Here is a 16,159-nt window from a genome sequence, read left to right as displayed (position 1 = left end):
CATCACAACATGGAAATGTACCTGTGTCTAGTTGAGGAAAAGGACAATTTTAAATCCTCCAACATAGTAAACACACAGTCAACTTGTCTGTGCCAAAAATCTTAGTGCAACTAGTCCTAAAAAACTAAAAGAAATGGCCAATAAATATAAAGTCAGCTTTATACACCTCAGGTAACTGAATATCACGCTTTGTTGAGAATTCAGTTGAGAGTAACAGTCCGAGTTTACATTTTCATAGCAATTACGAAAGCGTTTGCGTTCTCATATTCTGAACAGCCAACACCGCACTGACATAGAGACCAAAAACACCAAACAACTTCTTCAGACTTGTTCCCCCATGATGGAGTATGCGTGGCATATTTCCACTTTTTTTTCCAGAAAAGGATTCTCCTTTGAGAAAGATCTCCTTTGTTCATTTCACACATAGTCTCTTCTGTCATACCCTCCCCCACCTGTTGAGCGAGACGCAGGATATGGCATTCTAGACTGGTTGTATTTTTTATCATGTGGAGGACAGGAGCAACAGAGCAAGGAGCCTCCCATGATCAAGAGCGCAGCTGCCGCCCAGCCGATGTAGAGCGCGGCACCCAGCTCCCGCCTCTGAGCATCCGGCAGCAAAGGGTTGTAGAAGTCCCTGATGATGCTGTTGGCAGACCAGGATACAGGAATCAGCTGCATAAGCCCAGCCACGATGAAGATCGCCCCTCCAAAGATCATGACTTTAGCTTTGGACGACTCATCCTCAATGCAGTTGGTGCACTTCGCTCCTCCGATGGACACCAATATAGCCAGGACGGTCAGAAGGATGGATATCACAGTCAGGGCTCGAGCTGCCTGGAGGTCCTGAGAGAGGGCCAGCATGGAGTCATAGACTTTACACTGCATCTGTCCGGTACTCTGAACCACACAGGACATCCACAGACCATCCCAGATAATCTGAGCCGTCACGATGTTGGAGCCGATGAAGGCAGTGACCCTCCACATGGGAAGAGCACAAGCCACGATGGCCAAGAGCCAGCCCAGCACACATGACACCATACCTATGAGCTCCAGCCCTAAAGACATGACTTCTTAAAGGATCTGTGACAGCCACATGCAATGCCAGAGAGGCTGGTAAAAACACCGGAAGGCAGTTAGAGTAGATATAAGCCTAATTTGAGCCAATGCCTTAGAGCAAATGGAGCGCATCTGTGACAAAACAAGTATCCTTTATACCCCAGATCAGGTAGAGAGGAGGAGTCTATTAGGATGCTGACATTACACAGAGGAAGGGCTTAGTCACATCAGAACTAAAACTGCTCTCCATTCTTGGAATGTATTGGGAATTAAGAGCAAAACTAAAAATTTATTTGCGCATAAATTGGGACTGCCAATGCTTGTGCACATTCCACACATTTTTCTGTAATGCCAGAAAAGACCTCATTATTGACTCAATCACAAATTAGAGTTTTAAATTATTGTTCGTGGAAAGCTATTGTCATTCGTAATAGTAATTCCTTCTGACGGATTTGGTAATACTTAAGTGGTTATCATGATCTTCATTTTAGGATACTGTTCCAAATAATCAGTAATTCCTTTAGAAGGATGTATACTGTTTCACATAGTCAAGACACCATTTGCAAATCTCCAACACTCTTTTTGCAAAACTCTAAACACATTCTCAGCAGACTGATCTCATGAAATGGCGTATGTATGACATGCCAATTCGCTATGCCATTTTGGCGTGCTATCAAGACGCATAATCGCTTTTTAGCGTGTTTATCAACGCCGTTTCATTCTATCCCCCTACATTGTCCCTACCCCTAAACCCACCCATCACAAGAAACATTCTGCATTTTTACATTTTCAAAAAAACATCATTTAGTATGTTTATAAATCCATTTACACTCACGTGGAATCACACGGCCTAGACATACACGCGGAATCACACGGCCTAGACATACACGCGGAATAACACGGCCTAGACATACACGCGGAATCACACGGCCTAGACATACACGCGGAATCACACGGCCTAGACATACACGCGGAATCACACGGCGTAGACATACACGCGGAATCACACGGCCTAGACATACACGCGGAATCACACGGCCTAGACATACACGCGGAATCACACGGCGTAGACATACACGCAGAATCACACGGCGTAGACATACACGCGGAATCACACGGCGTAGACATACACGCGGAATCACACGGCCTAGACATACACGCGGAATCACACGGCCTAGACATACACGCGGAATCACACGGCGTAGACATACACGCAGAATCACACGGCGTAGACATACACGCGGAATCACACGGCCTAGACATACACGCGGAATCACACGGCCTAGACATACACGCGGAATCACACGGCCTAGACATACACGCGGAATCACACGGCCTAGACATACACGCAGAATCACACGGCGTAGACATACACGCGGAATCACACGGCCTAGACATACACGCGGAATCACACGGCCTAGACATACACGCGGAATCACACAGCGTAGACATACACGCGGAATCACACGGCCTAGACATACACGCGGAATCACATGGCGTAGACATACACGCGGAATCACATGGCGTAGACATACACGCGGAATCACACGGCGTAGACATACACGCGGAATCACACGGCGTAGACATACACGCGGAATCACACGGCGTAGATATACACGCGGAATCACACGGCCTAGACATACACGCGGAATCACACGGCCTAGAAATACACGCGGAATCACACGGCCTAGACATACACGCGGAATCACACGGCGTAGATATACACGCGGAATCACACGGCCTAGACATACACGCGGAATCACACGGCCTAGACATACAAGCGGAATCACACGGCCTAGACATACATGCGGAATCACACGGCCTAGACATACACGCGGAATCACACGGCCTAGACATACACGCGGAATCACACGGCCTAGACATACACGCGGAATCACACGGCCTAGACATACACGCGGAATCACACGGCCTAGACATACACGCGGAATCACACGGCCTAGACATACACGCGGAATCACACGGCCTAGACATACACGCGGAATCACATGGCGTAGACATACACGTGGATAGCTCAAAATGCGTACAGATAACACGCCATTTGGCTTTAGAAAGTGAAAGTGAAGTTGTATGTTTACGCAGAGTCATGATGTCATGTTGTCATGTTGTTCTCACTCACTCACATTCTCAAACACATTTTGCACTGTGATACACTTATTTTTCAAAAACGCAAAACACAAGAGGCAAAAGTTAAACACAACTACAACACAGTTGTCTTCGTTTAGACACAACGACTCAAAATTGTTCACACTTATTTCTAGCCCTACGTCGTCATACTCAGATTCTAGTCAGAGTCTGAAACTGCTCCATTGGGCTGGGATTATGAGGTGTGTTTCAACGTAACCAGGAAAGAAAATGCCTCTGCACTCAATTGGATAGACCTACAACCAATCAGAGCAACGGAGTAAGTGACGTGTGTTGAGCGACGTATAGTTGTCTACAGAACTCAACTGCACGCACGGTGGGAAAAATTAGAAGAAGAAGAAGAGTGTAAACGATCTTTGCCAGTGTTGTAAAATTAATTTAAGGATACACGGAGTACTTTCCAACACAATCATCATTTTTGAGAGAAAAGTGACAGTAAAGGTGAATGCATGTACGAACAAGTTCTCCGTTTAGTAAACAAATTCAACCCAAGCGCTCTTTGGTGACGTGATGATTACGTTACTGTTGATCATCTGTCCATCATCGTATAAAGCCCGCCCTGATGATTTGATTGGTCCGAACAGCTCTGGTTCGAGCATAGTTACTCCACAACAGATCAAGTCCAGACCGAACTTCCCGACCTCAAATGTTGTGGCCGGGGCTAAGTTTGGCTGGCGTCCAGGCTAATTTATTTCTAATGATGTGACCAAACCAACTATACAAAATACAAGTCAGTTCAGAGTGCCAAAAATGACTCAAAATCAGTGTTGCCACAGTTACTTTGAAAAAGTAACTTAGTTACTTTACAGATTACTTGATTTTAAAAGTAACTAAGTTACTTTACAGATTACTTGATTTTAAAAGCAACTAAGTTACTTTACAGATTACTTGATTTTAAAAGTAACTAAGTTAGATTACAAGTTACTTTATTAGTTACATTCATCAGTTGCCGACAACACCTCTGCAGCCTCAACATAAAAATGACAACCGTTTTTGCCAACACTAAACATAAAACATGTTACACTATACTAAACATAAAACACTAAACATAAAACCCTAAACATGTTAATGAAAAGGTACAAATTACTTTGTTTTTATTAAATACATTTATGAAAAACAATTTATATTTAATTTTTAATTTATATTTATATATGAATGTAAATAATTATATGGGCCTACACAAATAATATAAAATTACAAGATTTATATTTTATTGTAAACGTAATGTGCAGCTCTGTAAAGGGACAACAAATATATGATCGATCCGTGAGAACAATATATTTTTTAATAATCTTTAAGTGCACAAAACTATGAAAATATATGAAACGCTTCAAAACAGAGCGGCAACAAAGCGCTTATGCGCATCCCGGGTGCAGAATGATGCGCTTAAAGCAACATGGAATCAGAGTGTGCAGTGCAGCGCGAGTGCACATTGAAAAGTCCACGGCATAAAGAGAAGATGAGTGTTGAGCCCACAAATCCTAGTCTACTATGTAGCCTATCGGTCCAAACATTCACTGATTATTTGTTTCTTCACAGTTTTTAATTCTGGTTATTGTGCGTGTGATGCTAATTAATAGTCCTTGTGTTGTCACCTGAGTAGCGAGCACAACATCTTTCAGAAACCGCTAGATAAACTCCAGGAAGATAAATTATTTTATCAACATATCAATTATTATAACGGGAATATATCATATGGAGTGAGCTTTACCGTGCTGCTGCTGACTGGAACCGAACGACGCGCAGTTTGAATGCTGAACGGAGAATGACAGAGCAGCGGAGGAAAGACATTCAGCTATGGCTTTAGATGACTTTGTAGGCTACTAGCAAATAATAATATACTAATAATGATTGCTGAAGGATAATGTGACAATATATATTTCTGATGATTATTTAATTATCACGACATGCCTAATCTGAACAAGTGACTGCCTGTCTTGAGTTTTGTCGACAGACGCGCCGCCTCGTAATTCTCTATGCAGGAAAACCCCTGCTGAGACTAAACAAGAAAGCAAAAATATATATTTTTACTAAGGAAAATGACAAAAAAAAAAGTAACTCACAGTGACTTGGATAAGTTACTTTAATCTGATTACTGGTTTGGACGCGTTAGATTACTCGTTACTGGAAAAAGTGGTCAAATTAGAGTAACGCGTTACTGGCATCACTGCTCAAAATGTTGCACAGAATGTTGATTGCGACATTGGATGGAAACAATAAAGAGGGAGAGGAGGAAGAGTATGTGTAAGAGGTGGTGAACCAGGAGGAAGAGGATGAGGACCAGAAAGAGTAAGGTATGGAGAATGTTGTCAAGGCTGGATCCGGCACACTAGAGGGTTTTCCCATTGCCTGGCAAGAGACTTGGACAAAGTTCTCATGCCGGACCCAACATGATGCTGAGGCAGAATTAATCTCTCACTGACTTTGATTTTGACTCTTTTAAGTGTACTGTAAAACATTTTTTTATTTAGAGTTTTCTTTGACCTTTTTAGCTTTTGCAGTTTACATTCAATACTATATAATATGCAGTACAATACTAGGCTATACTTGTGGTGAATACACAAGTAGTGATTGCTATACTTTTTTATGTAATTGGAAAATATGTTTACTTTTTTACAATGTACTTTATTCTGTAACTGCATGCTTTGGATTCTGTGTTCTCCATTTTTTGATGTAGTGTCTAATGAATGATCTGTAGTGTGATAACATTAACTCGCTGTATTTATAATCTGAAAGCATTTTTTGATTTTGTGCACAGGTAAAATGGTTTTGAGGCAATTGTTTGATTTTGCCAGAAGAGTCAGATGTTCTCTCTCTGAATGTAGTTTGAAGATTTGGTGATGTGTTTAAGGTTTTGTGAAAATGGGTGATGGTTTCGAGAAATGTGTTTTAGCAATTCAAAAATTATAGCTAACAAGAATCTCTGGCTTATTAATCAGTAAGTAATAGCGCTGAGTTGAATGAGGTAGTTCACTAATCAATAACTGCTATTATTTTCATACCTCTCTGAACTACTAAGAACTACAGGTTCATAATTAATGTGAATAATACATAATGTATCATTAATTCTAAAATGGAGATCACTAGTAGTAGAACCCACTAGTAATGATTGTAAGGTTTAGGATAATAATGATGACTCAAGTGTTACGTGAAACTACAGAAAGAGTGATTTATTCGACAAATTCGTTTAGGCTATTGAAAATTTGGTTCAGAGAATGGCATTTAGTGTTTTAGCAATTCAGAAAAACTGTAATAGTAGTTAGTGTTAACATTGCGATATTCATTTGTTGTATTTATTCATTAAAGGATTAGTTCACTTTAAAATGAAAATTACCCCATGATTTATTCACCCTCAAGCCATCCTAGGTGTATATGGTATTATTCTTTCTGTTGAACACAATCAGAGTTATTTTAATAAATATCCTGACGCTTCCAAGCTTTATAATGGCAGCTTTATGACGCCTCTTGCAGTTAAAAACACTTACGCTACATCCTACATCATACTTCACATTAGTTACACTTTTTCCGTAAGTTGAATACGGAAGTCGGTCTGGCGGAAGCTAGATATTTTACTTTATTAAGTGTTAAATATGGATATTTTTCTTACATAAACCCCTCGATTCGATTCAGAAGGCCTTTATTAACCCCTGGAGCCGTGTGGAGTACGTTTATGAAGGATGGATGCACTTTTTTGAGCTTCAAACTCAATGGACTGTCACTGCCATTATAAAGCTATTAAGTGTTTTTAACTGCAAGAGGCGTTATAAAGCTGCCATTATAAAACTTGGAAGCGCCAGGATATTTGTTAATATAACTCTGATTGTGTTCATCAGAAAGAAGAAAGTCATACATACCTAGGATGACAACAATCCTTTAATGACAGATCAGTTTTCTAAAATGTTCCCACGTACCACATAACACATTTGTTTAATGTTTTTTGAAATAAGTCTCTTCTGCTCAAGGCTGCATTTATTTTATCAAAAATACAGTAAAAACAGTAATAATGTTAATATTATGTTTCCTATTTGAATATATTTTAAAATGTAATTTATTCCTGTGAATTTTCTGCACTTTTCCTCTAGTCTTCAGTGTCACATGATCCTTCAGGAATCATTCAAATACATTGATTTGCTGCTCAAGAAACATTTATCAATTTATCAATCATTTATCAAGAATATTATCAATTTTGAAAATTGCTGCTTAAATTTGTGTGGAAACATTGTGTGGTTTGAATAGACCATTCAAACATTTGTAGTAAGATTTTAAAAGGTTATTTTTTTAGATTATAATACTTTTATTTATCAACACTGCATTAAATTGATCAAAAGTGACAGTGAAGACAATGTTTCTGATGATTTTTAGATTTATATATTTAATGAATTTTATAAATAAATTTAATACAAATTTGAATTTAATAGACAGTACCTGTATATTTATCCATAAAAACTCCAATATACTCACTTTAGATTTTAGAGTTTGCTCATGGCACAGTATTTGCACACTTTGTTTACAAGAAAAGAATTTGAGTCTGGCCATACTGCGCTCCTTCTGAGGATGTACCATTAATCAGCTAATGACCCACTCAACATTTCTTTAAACTTTAAAATGTTGTATTGTTCTGTTGTATGAAATCCTATATAAAATGCTAAGCACATAGCTATAACAATAGCAGATAATAGCAGATAATTCTATAAGGTGAATTACCTACTTTTCAGAAATGGTCTTCATCTACATAAATCAGCGCCGAACACAACAAGGTGTCACCTCCAGCCTGTGTGCAAGGCTCAGCTGGATTGGCTCTGCAGACAATGGCCATGCTGCATGTTTAACAAGTTAAGCTCCTTAAAAGGGTAATTCACAGCTGGCAAAATGGGCTTTCAATAAAACATTTTGATTAAACCTTGAAATCAGTGCCTAACTAGAAAAGAAAAAAAACTAGAGAAAATGTGACTGTTGTCTTCCCTTTTGTCAAAAAGGTAGGAAAACTTCAACACCCATAATCCACTGGCCAAACCCAGTCTGCTCTTGTTGGATAGGCGTGACAGCCTTGCTTGAGTAGGAAATACGACTTAGCAAACTTTTAGTCATAATGGTGTCGACTTGTAGGCTGCCGCTGTGTTTAGACTACCAGCAAAAATCTGAATTTTTGCATATCCCGAATATCTGATTCACATTTGGAGGTGGTTTGAAATGCGACTCCAGTCAAATTTTTACAAATTTATCTCAATCTGGATGCTCTGGCTGCTCAAATTGGATTTCAAGTTGTATTTTGCATCAATCTTACCACGACAGTGGCAGAAGTGCAGGGGACTCATTTATAAAGCGTGCGTACGCACAGATGTGATCTTAGAGCCAACACTTTATAAAAACCGTCTTTGACGTGGAAAAGTGCTTAGCGCAACGTCCATCCCGGTCTCACTCCCAACTCGTCACAAATTGATGCTTGGTCAGGACCCTTCGGCGTCACTTTTCAACGCACAGGGTGCCCTTTTAGCGTAATTTTTCTATGTGCAGTGTGCTCCATTGATTTATTTTATTTACGCTATACCAAACCCCGTCCCTAAACCTATCCATTTGTGTATTATATGATATAAAACACAGGCAGATCCAACTGCGCCATCCAGCTCGTCGGGAGCAGCTGGGGTTAGGTGTCTTGCTCATGGACACCTCGGCACTTGGTCAGGTGGAACCGGGGATCGAACCACCAACCTTCCAGTTTGTAGACAACCTACATAAGGTCCATGCACAGTGACTCAACAGTGCACTTATTTGGAAAGCTATTTTCAATTTCCTGTGAAGGATCCAGGTCGTTGTGGACAGTGGCTAAAGGCTGCAAAGAAACGTAAATATGGAGAGAACAATGCTGTGGAAAATCTACAATGTAAGCAGACCAAGCCTCAGAATCACCGCATACATGATCTTTGGTCAAGATCAATATCAAATTACATTTTAAACTGTGTCGTTGCTAATTCTGCAACGTTTCGTTATTAAATGAATCAGCTGCTTTGAACAAATTGGTTGAATAAATTATTCTGTGACTGTTAAATAATGTTAATGTTTTAATGTTAAATTAATCTGAACATTATTTATGCAGGTGTAATTGTACCAATTCAGATGCAACTACTGAGCCATGAATTTTATTGTTAGTGATTTGATTGGTAACAGCGCTAGTGCCTTACTATTCTAATTGTAATTATTTATTAAATAAAATACATTTCTCAGACAGTAGGTTTGAATCTTTTAGATGAATTTAAGGAGTGCGGGTCTGGTCTTGGTCTTATCTTGGTCTTGCCCTGCCTTACTCTTGCTCTTGTCTTGGTCTCAACCCCACAAAGTCTTGGTCTTGGCACACAATGGTCTTGGTCTCGACTTGGTCTCGTTTTAGGTGGTCTTGACTACAACACTAGTGTGATCTCTTGTTAAACCAACACAGAGCTAGGTTTTGGATAATGCTGCCAGGTCACACTAAAATACATGCTCAGCTGTGTTAAATTGTTTACATTTTATTAAACAAAGGTAACATGATTTCCCTAACTGCATGCCCTCTTTCTGTTTCTCTTTGTGTTTTCAGCATTTGAACAGAGTGTAGGGTTTATTTAACGGTACAAAATAATGTTTTCATTATCATATTCATATTCAAAACACAGGGAACTATGAGAAATAGTTTGGAAAGTTGCCCCCATTCCTCACATTCTTGAGGTCGTCCAGTGTACTGGTGTTATTGAGACAGATGACCTACACTCAATGGGCACTTTATTAGACACATCTTTCTGATACTGGGTATCAGCCTGATTTTTTTTGCTTGGCATGCATTCAACAAGGCAAGATTCCTTACATTCTGGCTCATGATAAACATCACAGAGTTACTGCAGATTTTTTGGCTGCACTTGTCAAAATAACAACAGGAACACAAGGAAAGGGAACAGAATGGAGTGAATTAGGATGCAATTCATATAACATTACACTGTGAATGTTTGTGATGTCCATTTGCTGTATCATATATCCGTGAGGATTCAGTGAGCAAAAAACTAAAAAACTAAAAAAAAAATGTTTTCAACCATGTTTGCGATATGGCTTTGCTCAGTTTGAAGCACATTGGTCACTTGCCACGGCATGAGACCCCACCTCACCCTCTGGATCCGAGGTTTTTTGTTTTGTTTTTTCCAAAAACTGTTAAACATTAACTCATGCAGGAAGGAAGCATGCACATCTACCAGCTTCCTCTGATTCTCCAGTGATGTATGTAATTGAGGCCAACAGCTGGACATTTTTAGGCTGAATTTTTTTTAGGCTGTTGCCTTCCTTCCTGCTTAAACCTGTCTGGTCATTCTCCTTTCAGACATTTCTCATTAACAAAGCATTTTCATCCACAGAAATGGAGCTCACTGTATATAATTGGTTTGTTTGTTAGTTATTGTGTTTTTCGCAGACTGATGTGCATGACAATTCCAGGAAGTCAGCACTACAATCACTGCAATATCAATTCAGTTGGATAATATTCTGTTTCTAAATCTGGTGTTAGGTTTTACCCCATCTGAACATCTTGACAATAGCTTGTTCCCTCATTCAATATTCCTTATATAGTAAACGCCCTATAAAATTTGAAGAATTCCAAAAGGTGGATCAATCTTTGAATTTTTACACATTTTTAGACGTTGACATAATTAGTGTGCACCAGAGAGGACTCTAAATGTTTGATCTGTTTGTCATGTTTGATATTATATAATAATAATTAATGTATGTACGTTAATTAGAAAACAACACATGAATAGATCATTTCATTTATTATGTTAGTATCTTGAAACAGTCTTTTCCAAGAGGTGTAGCATTTGAACAGAGAACATTAGACCATGAAGCACTTATAAAGTGACATAACATGATTCAACGATTAGACAAATATGTTACCTACAGATAATAACTGAATATTTACATAATCCACAAAACATCCAAAATATATTATCTCAGTAAATAAGTCAAGGAAAATAATGGTGAAATAAGTCAAGTCAAAGACTGCCAGTGTGAAATAAAGAGGTATATATATATATATATATATATATATATATATATATATATATATATATATATATATATATATATATATATATATATATATATATATATATATATATATATATATATATATATATATATATTAACTCATCTTTGCATTGTATTATAGGCAATACAGCATTGGCAAGTCTATATTTGTCGCATACCATAAATCAGAGTGCATTCTGAGTGTAAAAAGAATGAACAATATAGGGAATAAAACTGTTCCCTTGGAATTCGTACAGCACTACAAAATGGCTGACACCCAATATAGTGGGAAATAGGGAACAAATATGGATGCAGATTTAAAATATGCTTTAACAAACAAGTGCAGTGGCCACTAAGTGTCAACAGGAAGTTCTGTCTTATTCATTTCAACTGTAGACTAATGTTAGAATCATTGAACTTTAAGTTGCATGGATGTTCTCAAAGGTCCATTCTTAAAAGTACAAAGCACAAAGAGATACTACTGTGTTTTTGTTACATTCCATGACCAAGTGCCTCATCTTTATCCCTGAAACAGCCCCATTGTCTGGGACTCGACAAGATTCCCAAGATGAGCAGGTGAATAACAAGGTAGTGACAGCCGATTCAACTCATCACCTCATTATTGAGGCTCTGAAAGGTTCTTCTGGCTGTTGTTCATTGTGTTTCATACTAGACAACTCAACAAAGATGGCACAGTAAGTTAGTTCAGTGCATTTAAAAAAAACATTGAATATAGATACAAATACATTTGTAGTTTGTTATGGTTAATTAAAAAAAATACCCTGCAGCAGACACCAGTAGCACACTAATAAAAGTCTTAATAGAACATGAACTCATACATCATGTAAACACGTACTGAAATGCTTGCAAAAATATATTGAAACACTAAAGAGAATTTTTAATTATTAGTAATAACACTGTACTAATAACACCATTATCAATATACACACGGTTATGAACATACAGATGTGCTCATTAGTACTAATGTAATACTTGCAATTCTTCGAAACTGGTTGAAGAACCTGGGTATAGCAAAAGAGAGCACAGCAAACTAGGAAATACATTTGAATGGCAAAACAACAGAACTCACTGTACAGAAACACACATTGTCTTCTCTGCGTCATCACATTTTCTGTTCAAAAAGAGTGCGTTTGTTCACACGTAATCTCGTTTGTCAAAGCCACTGGGCGGTACAGAACGTGCAACGGAGTAAACCATCCTGCTGGGTGGACCGTACCTATTCTCCTCCTGTGGGGGACAGCTGCAGCAGAGAATGCCGCCGCCAAGGAGCAGAAGGGCACTAGATGCCCATCCCAGGTAAAGAGATGCACCTATCTCCCTTTTTTGTGCCTCCATGATCCCAGGGTTGTAGAAGGCTCTGATGATACTGTGAGCAGACCAACACACAGGGATCAAGTGCAGGACCGCAGCGCAGATGAAGGTGACTCCAGCGGTGATCATAACTCTGGATTTGGCACGCTCCTCTTCTAGGCATTTAGTGCACTTGGCCCCCAAAATAGAGAGCAGGAGTGCCAGGACTCCCATCAAAATGGCAATCACACACAGCGCCCGGGCTGCCTGCAGGTCTGAGCTGAGAGCCAGCATAGAGTCGTAGACTTTGCACTGCATCTGGCCAGTGCTTTGAACTACACAGCTCATCCAGATTCCTTCCCATATGGTCTGCGCCGTCACAATGTTCACCCCGATGAAAGCCGTGACCCTCCACATGGGTAAAGCGCAAGACACAATGCCCACAATCCAACCTAACACAGCTAGGGTGACCCCTAGTATCTCTAACCCCAGAGCTGCCATTCTGATCACTTAGTCTGGGAGAACGTGCTACGATATAAACTCACAAGCTCCATTCGCTAAGGAAAGGCTCTCGGCACAAGGAAGGCTTTATAATGACAACGATGAGGAAGGTGGAGTTATGCTGGAAAAAGTCTCGGGGGATTGGCTAAACTTTGTTGATTTTTGAGTGAGCTTAACCTTGGCTTGGAAACGAGTTTGTTTAATGATTTAGCTCTCTTCATCTGGTATTTCACACTCCGAGACCAAATGGTGGATAGATAACAAAAGCCCAGCGGGAACTAGTTAAAGGATAACCGACAAGACCACACGTTTGAACAAAAATTCCAATGGTATAAGATTAAAATGCGTGCTTGAAATGTGTAAGCAAGTATACCACAAGCATACGCTTTCTTCATTTTGGCAGAGGAAGTGAATTGATAATTCAACTTACAGGGAGCTGATTCATCAGGTTTCACTTGAGGAGGAGCAATAAAGTCAGCGAGAGTCAACAGCGACACAGGATCAGTGATGCATGAGAGCATGTCTTTAGTTGCTATCAGCAGTCCAGCATTCCTCAAGGCCACTCAATAACAGGGTCAATCTAATCTAAACAGCATCACAAATAGGCATATTCAACTCTCTCAAACACACGTTAAACACACACTCACACTCTAATCAGTCATGCATAGGTATGCAAAGTCTTGTGACCTTGCTTTAACCTTTGCAGTGGGTATTTATTTTGGAGCGTTTTACTAGGGAACAAGTGTGGGCATCTTTTTTGTGTGCAAAATTATGTCAATTCTATTACATCAAATGTGGGCTAAAATTGCTGTTGTTGCATGAAACAATAATTAATTCAGACATTTGTTTTACATCATCTATGTCAATGTCTCAACTTAAATGAGCAGGAAACAAAACACCATTATAGTACCTCGAATTATAATATTTAATGAGCTTCAAAAGAAGGTTAGCATAATAACCCACCGAATCTTTACATATTTTCCTAATTATCGAACACTTTGAGAAAGAATAATTATCTAGGCATCCTCTGAGCAATAAGGCAGGTGCTTTTATCTTTCCATAGCGGTCTCAGTTACGCTCTCCTGACTGAAGAATCAGGCACAAAGAGGTTTAGAGATTAACTAGAACAACCAGTGCATTGTGTCCATTCACAACTGGGCCGACATAGAGAGTATCATTTATATTGTGGTAGACCTTTAAGAGTAGGATTGATTTCAAATGATGATAAAGTGCAATCTTTTGCTAACATTCTTTGCTTCACTCACGTACTTTGTTTCTATAATTCCTCCATGATTTAATGTTATAAACTTTGATAGACTTTGAGGGAAGAAAGATAAAAAAGTAAAAAAAAACATGTATTGACGTTTTAGTATGGGGAACACATATTCACATATTTACTTTTAATTTCGACTTTTGCCTCAATAAGATCTAACTACCTTAATAGTTTTGTTTAGATATTGGGTAGGATTAAGGGATGTAGAATAAGTTATATGCAGAATAAAGCATTAATGTGTGCTTTATAAGTAGGCTACTAATAATCAGCCAATACGCAAGCTAATAAGCAACAAGTACAAAGTGAGAATTGTTCCCCATATCAAAGTGTTACCAAATTCTTTACTGTCAGATGTACACTTTAGTTTGTAGTCCAATTTAGCTAAATGGGCAAAATACTTTTTAATAAACAGATCAATGTCAGTCTGAATGGAAAAGCATCTATTCTAATGATTATTCACGTCTGGATCAAAAGACAAAATTACAAAATGAGTTCTTGCAACATTAATTAATACATTCAAGTGAAAACAAAACAATAATACAAATTTTGTATCTGCCATGCTGGTTATGCAAGATTCAGCATCAATCATGAATTTGTTGTTGACATTTGAATGCTTGTTGCTGTCATTTAGCAGACTTGTTGGCTTTTCTCTCAAAGTTCCTTCTTGTGCAAAGATTCAGACCCCTCAGACATAGTCTCTCCTGTCATATCCATTCACAGAGATGGATTTGACCCCTGAGTAGTCCACTCTTGCCGGCGTGGCATTGTTCTGTGCTTTTGAGGAGCAGGAACAAGACAAAATGGCTCCACCTAGGATCAGCAGGCAGGAGGCACCCCATCCGAAGTACAGCGAGTTCCCGAACTCCCTCTTTTGCGTCTCCTCTAGAAGCGGGTTGTGAAAATCCAGGATGATGCCATTAGCTGTCCAACAGACGGCCACTAGCAGCAGCAGCCCACATGTTATGAACGTGCCCCCAGCCGCCATCATGATGCGTGGCTTGCTTGCTGCATCTGATGCGCAGTTGGTGCACTTTGCCCCAGCCACTGCCAGAGCCATGCCCACCACACCGAGCAGAGTACTCACGACGGTGAGCGCGCGGCCAGCCTGCAGCTCATCTGGAAGCCCCAGCATGGAGTCGTACACTCGGCAGTGCATCTGTCCTGTGCTTTGCACCACGCAGCTCATCCACAAACCTTCCCACACAATCTGTGTGATGACGATGTTCTGGCCTATGTACGCCGCTACTCTCCACATGGGCAAACAGCAGGCAACCATAGCACCGAGCCACCCCGCCACGGTCAGGATCATCCCCAGGATCTCCAGGCCGGCTGAAGCCATTGTGCTTTGCTGCTCTGTGCAGTTTCACAGATTGTGCTGCTCAGTATCCAGGACTAAGCGTTGAAAATTAGCCCTGATATTAGAGCCGTCCTCGGACTTGAAGACTTGCTTCAATGAAGAAACGGTGAAAGAAAGAAAGGGGGAGAGAGAGAGAGAGAGAGAGAGAGGGAGAGAGAGAGAGAGAGAGAGAGATAAAGTTTCTACCTTCTTTATACTGCTAAGAGAAGATGGAAGGTGGAGTCTTAGATGGCATCATGTTTTGTGTGGTACAAGAGAGACTGGGGCTTTTAGCACTTTTCTTTTCTTGTAACGGCATTTGTATCAAATGCTTCATATCTGGGTTGTTCAATATTTCTGATCATGTTATGTAATTCTTTTGTCTTTAATGAAAGGAGAAATAGAAGAATATCAGCATGTAGCATGCCTGTCGTTAGTGAAAAAAGTCTTTGCTGCATTCAGTTGAAGATTCAAGATTCAAG

At 39.6% G+C, this 16,159-nt stretch overlaps 3 protein-coding genes across 3 annotated transcripts; all 3 read right to left on the bottom strand.

Annotated features, from left to right (window-relative positions):
• Positions 1 to 417: 417 nt before the first annotated feature.
• On the bottom strand, positions 418 to 1,065 carry LOC307130149 (claudin-3-like; the record flags this gene model as incomplete). Its single annotated transcript, XM_079823060.1, has 1 exon — positions 418 to 1,065. One exon carries the CDS (start codon positions 1,063 to 1,065, stop codon positions 418 to 420), a length of 648 nt encoding a protein of 215 aa, XP_079679186.1.
• An 11,346-nt stretch (positions 1,066 to 12,411) lies between these two features.
• LOC307130147 (claudin-4-like) lies at positions 12,412 to 13,068 on the bottom strand (the record flags this gene model as incomplete). Its single annotated transcript, XM_079823058.1, has 1 exon — positions 12,412 to 13,068. The coding sequence occupies one exon, from the start codon at positions 13,066 to 13,068 to the stop codon at positions 12,412 to 12,414; it is 657 nt and encodes a 218-aa protein (XP_079679184.1).
• A 1,958-nt stretch (positions 13,069 to 15,026) lies between these two features.
• LOC307130148 (claudin-9) lies at positions 15,027 to 15,680 on the bottom strand (the record flags this gene model as incomplete). Its single annotated transcript, XM_079823059.1, has 1 exon — positions 15,027 to 15,680. The coding sequence occupies one exon, from the start codon at positions 15,678 to 15,680 to the stop codon at positions 15,027 to 15,029; it is 654 nt and encodes a 217-aa protein (XP_079679185.1).
• Positions 15,681 to 16,159: the final 479 nt, after the last annotated feature.

The sequence above is a fragment of the Gobio gobio genome, assembly GCF_949357685.1.
Source record: "Gobio gobio genome assembly, chromosome: 8".
NCBI lineage: Eukaryota > Metazoa > Chordata > Actinopteri > Cypriniformes > Gobionidae > Gobio > Gobio gobio.
This window is presented reverse-complemented; position numbering and strand designations above follow the sequence as displayed.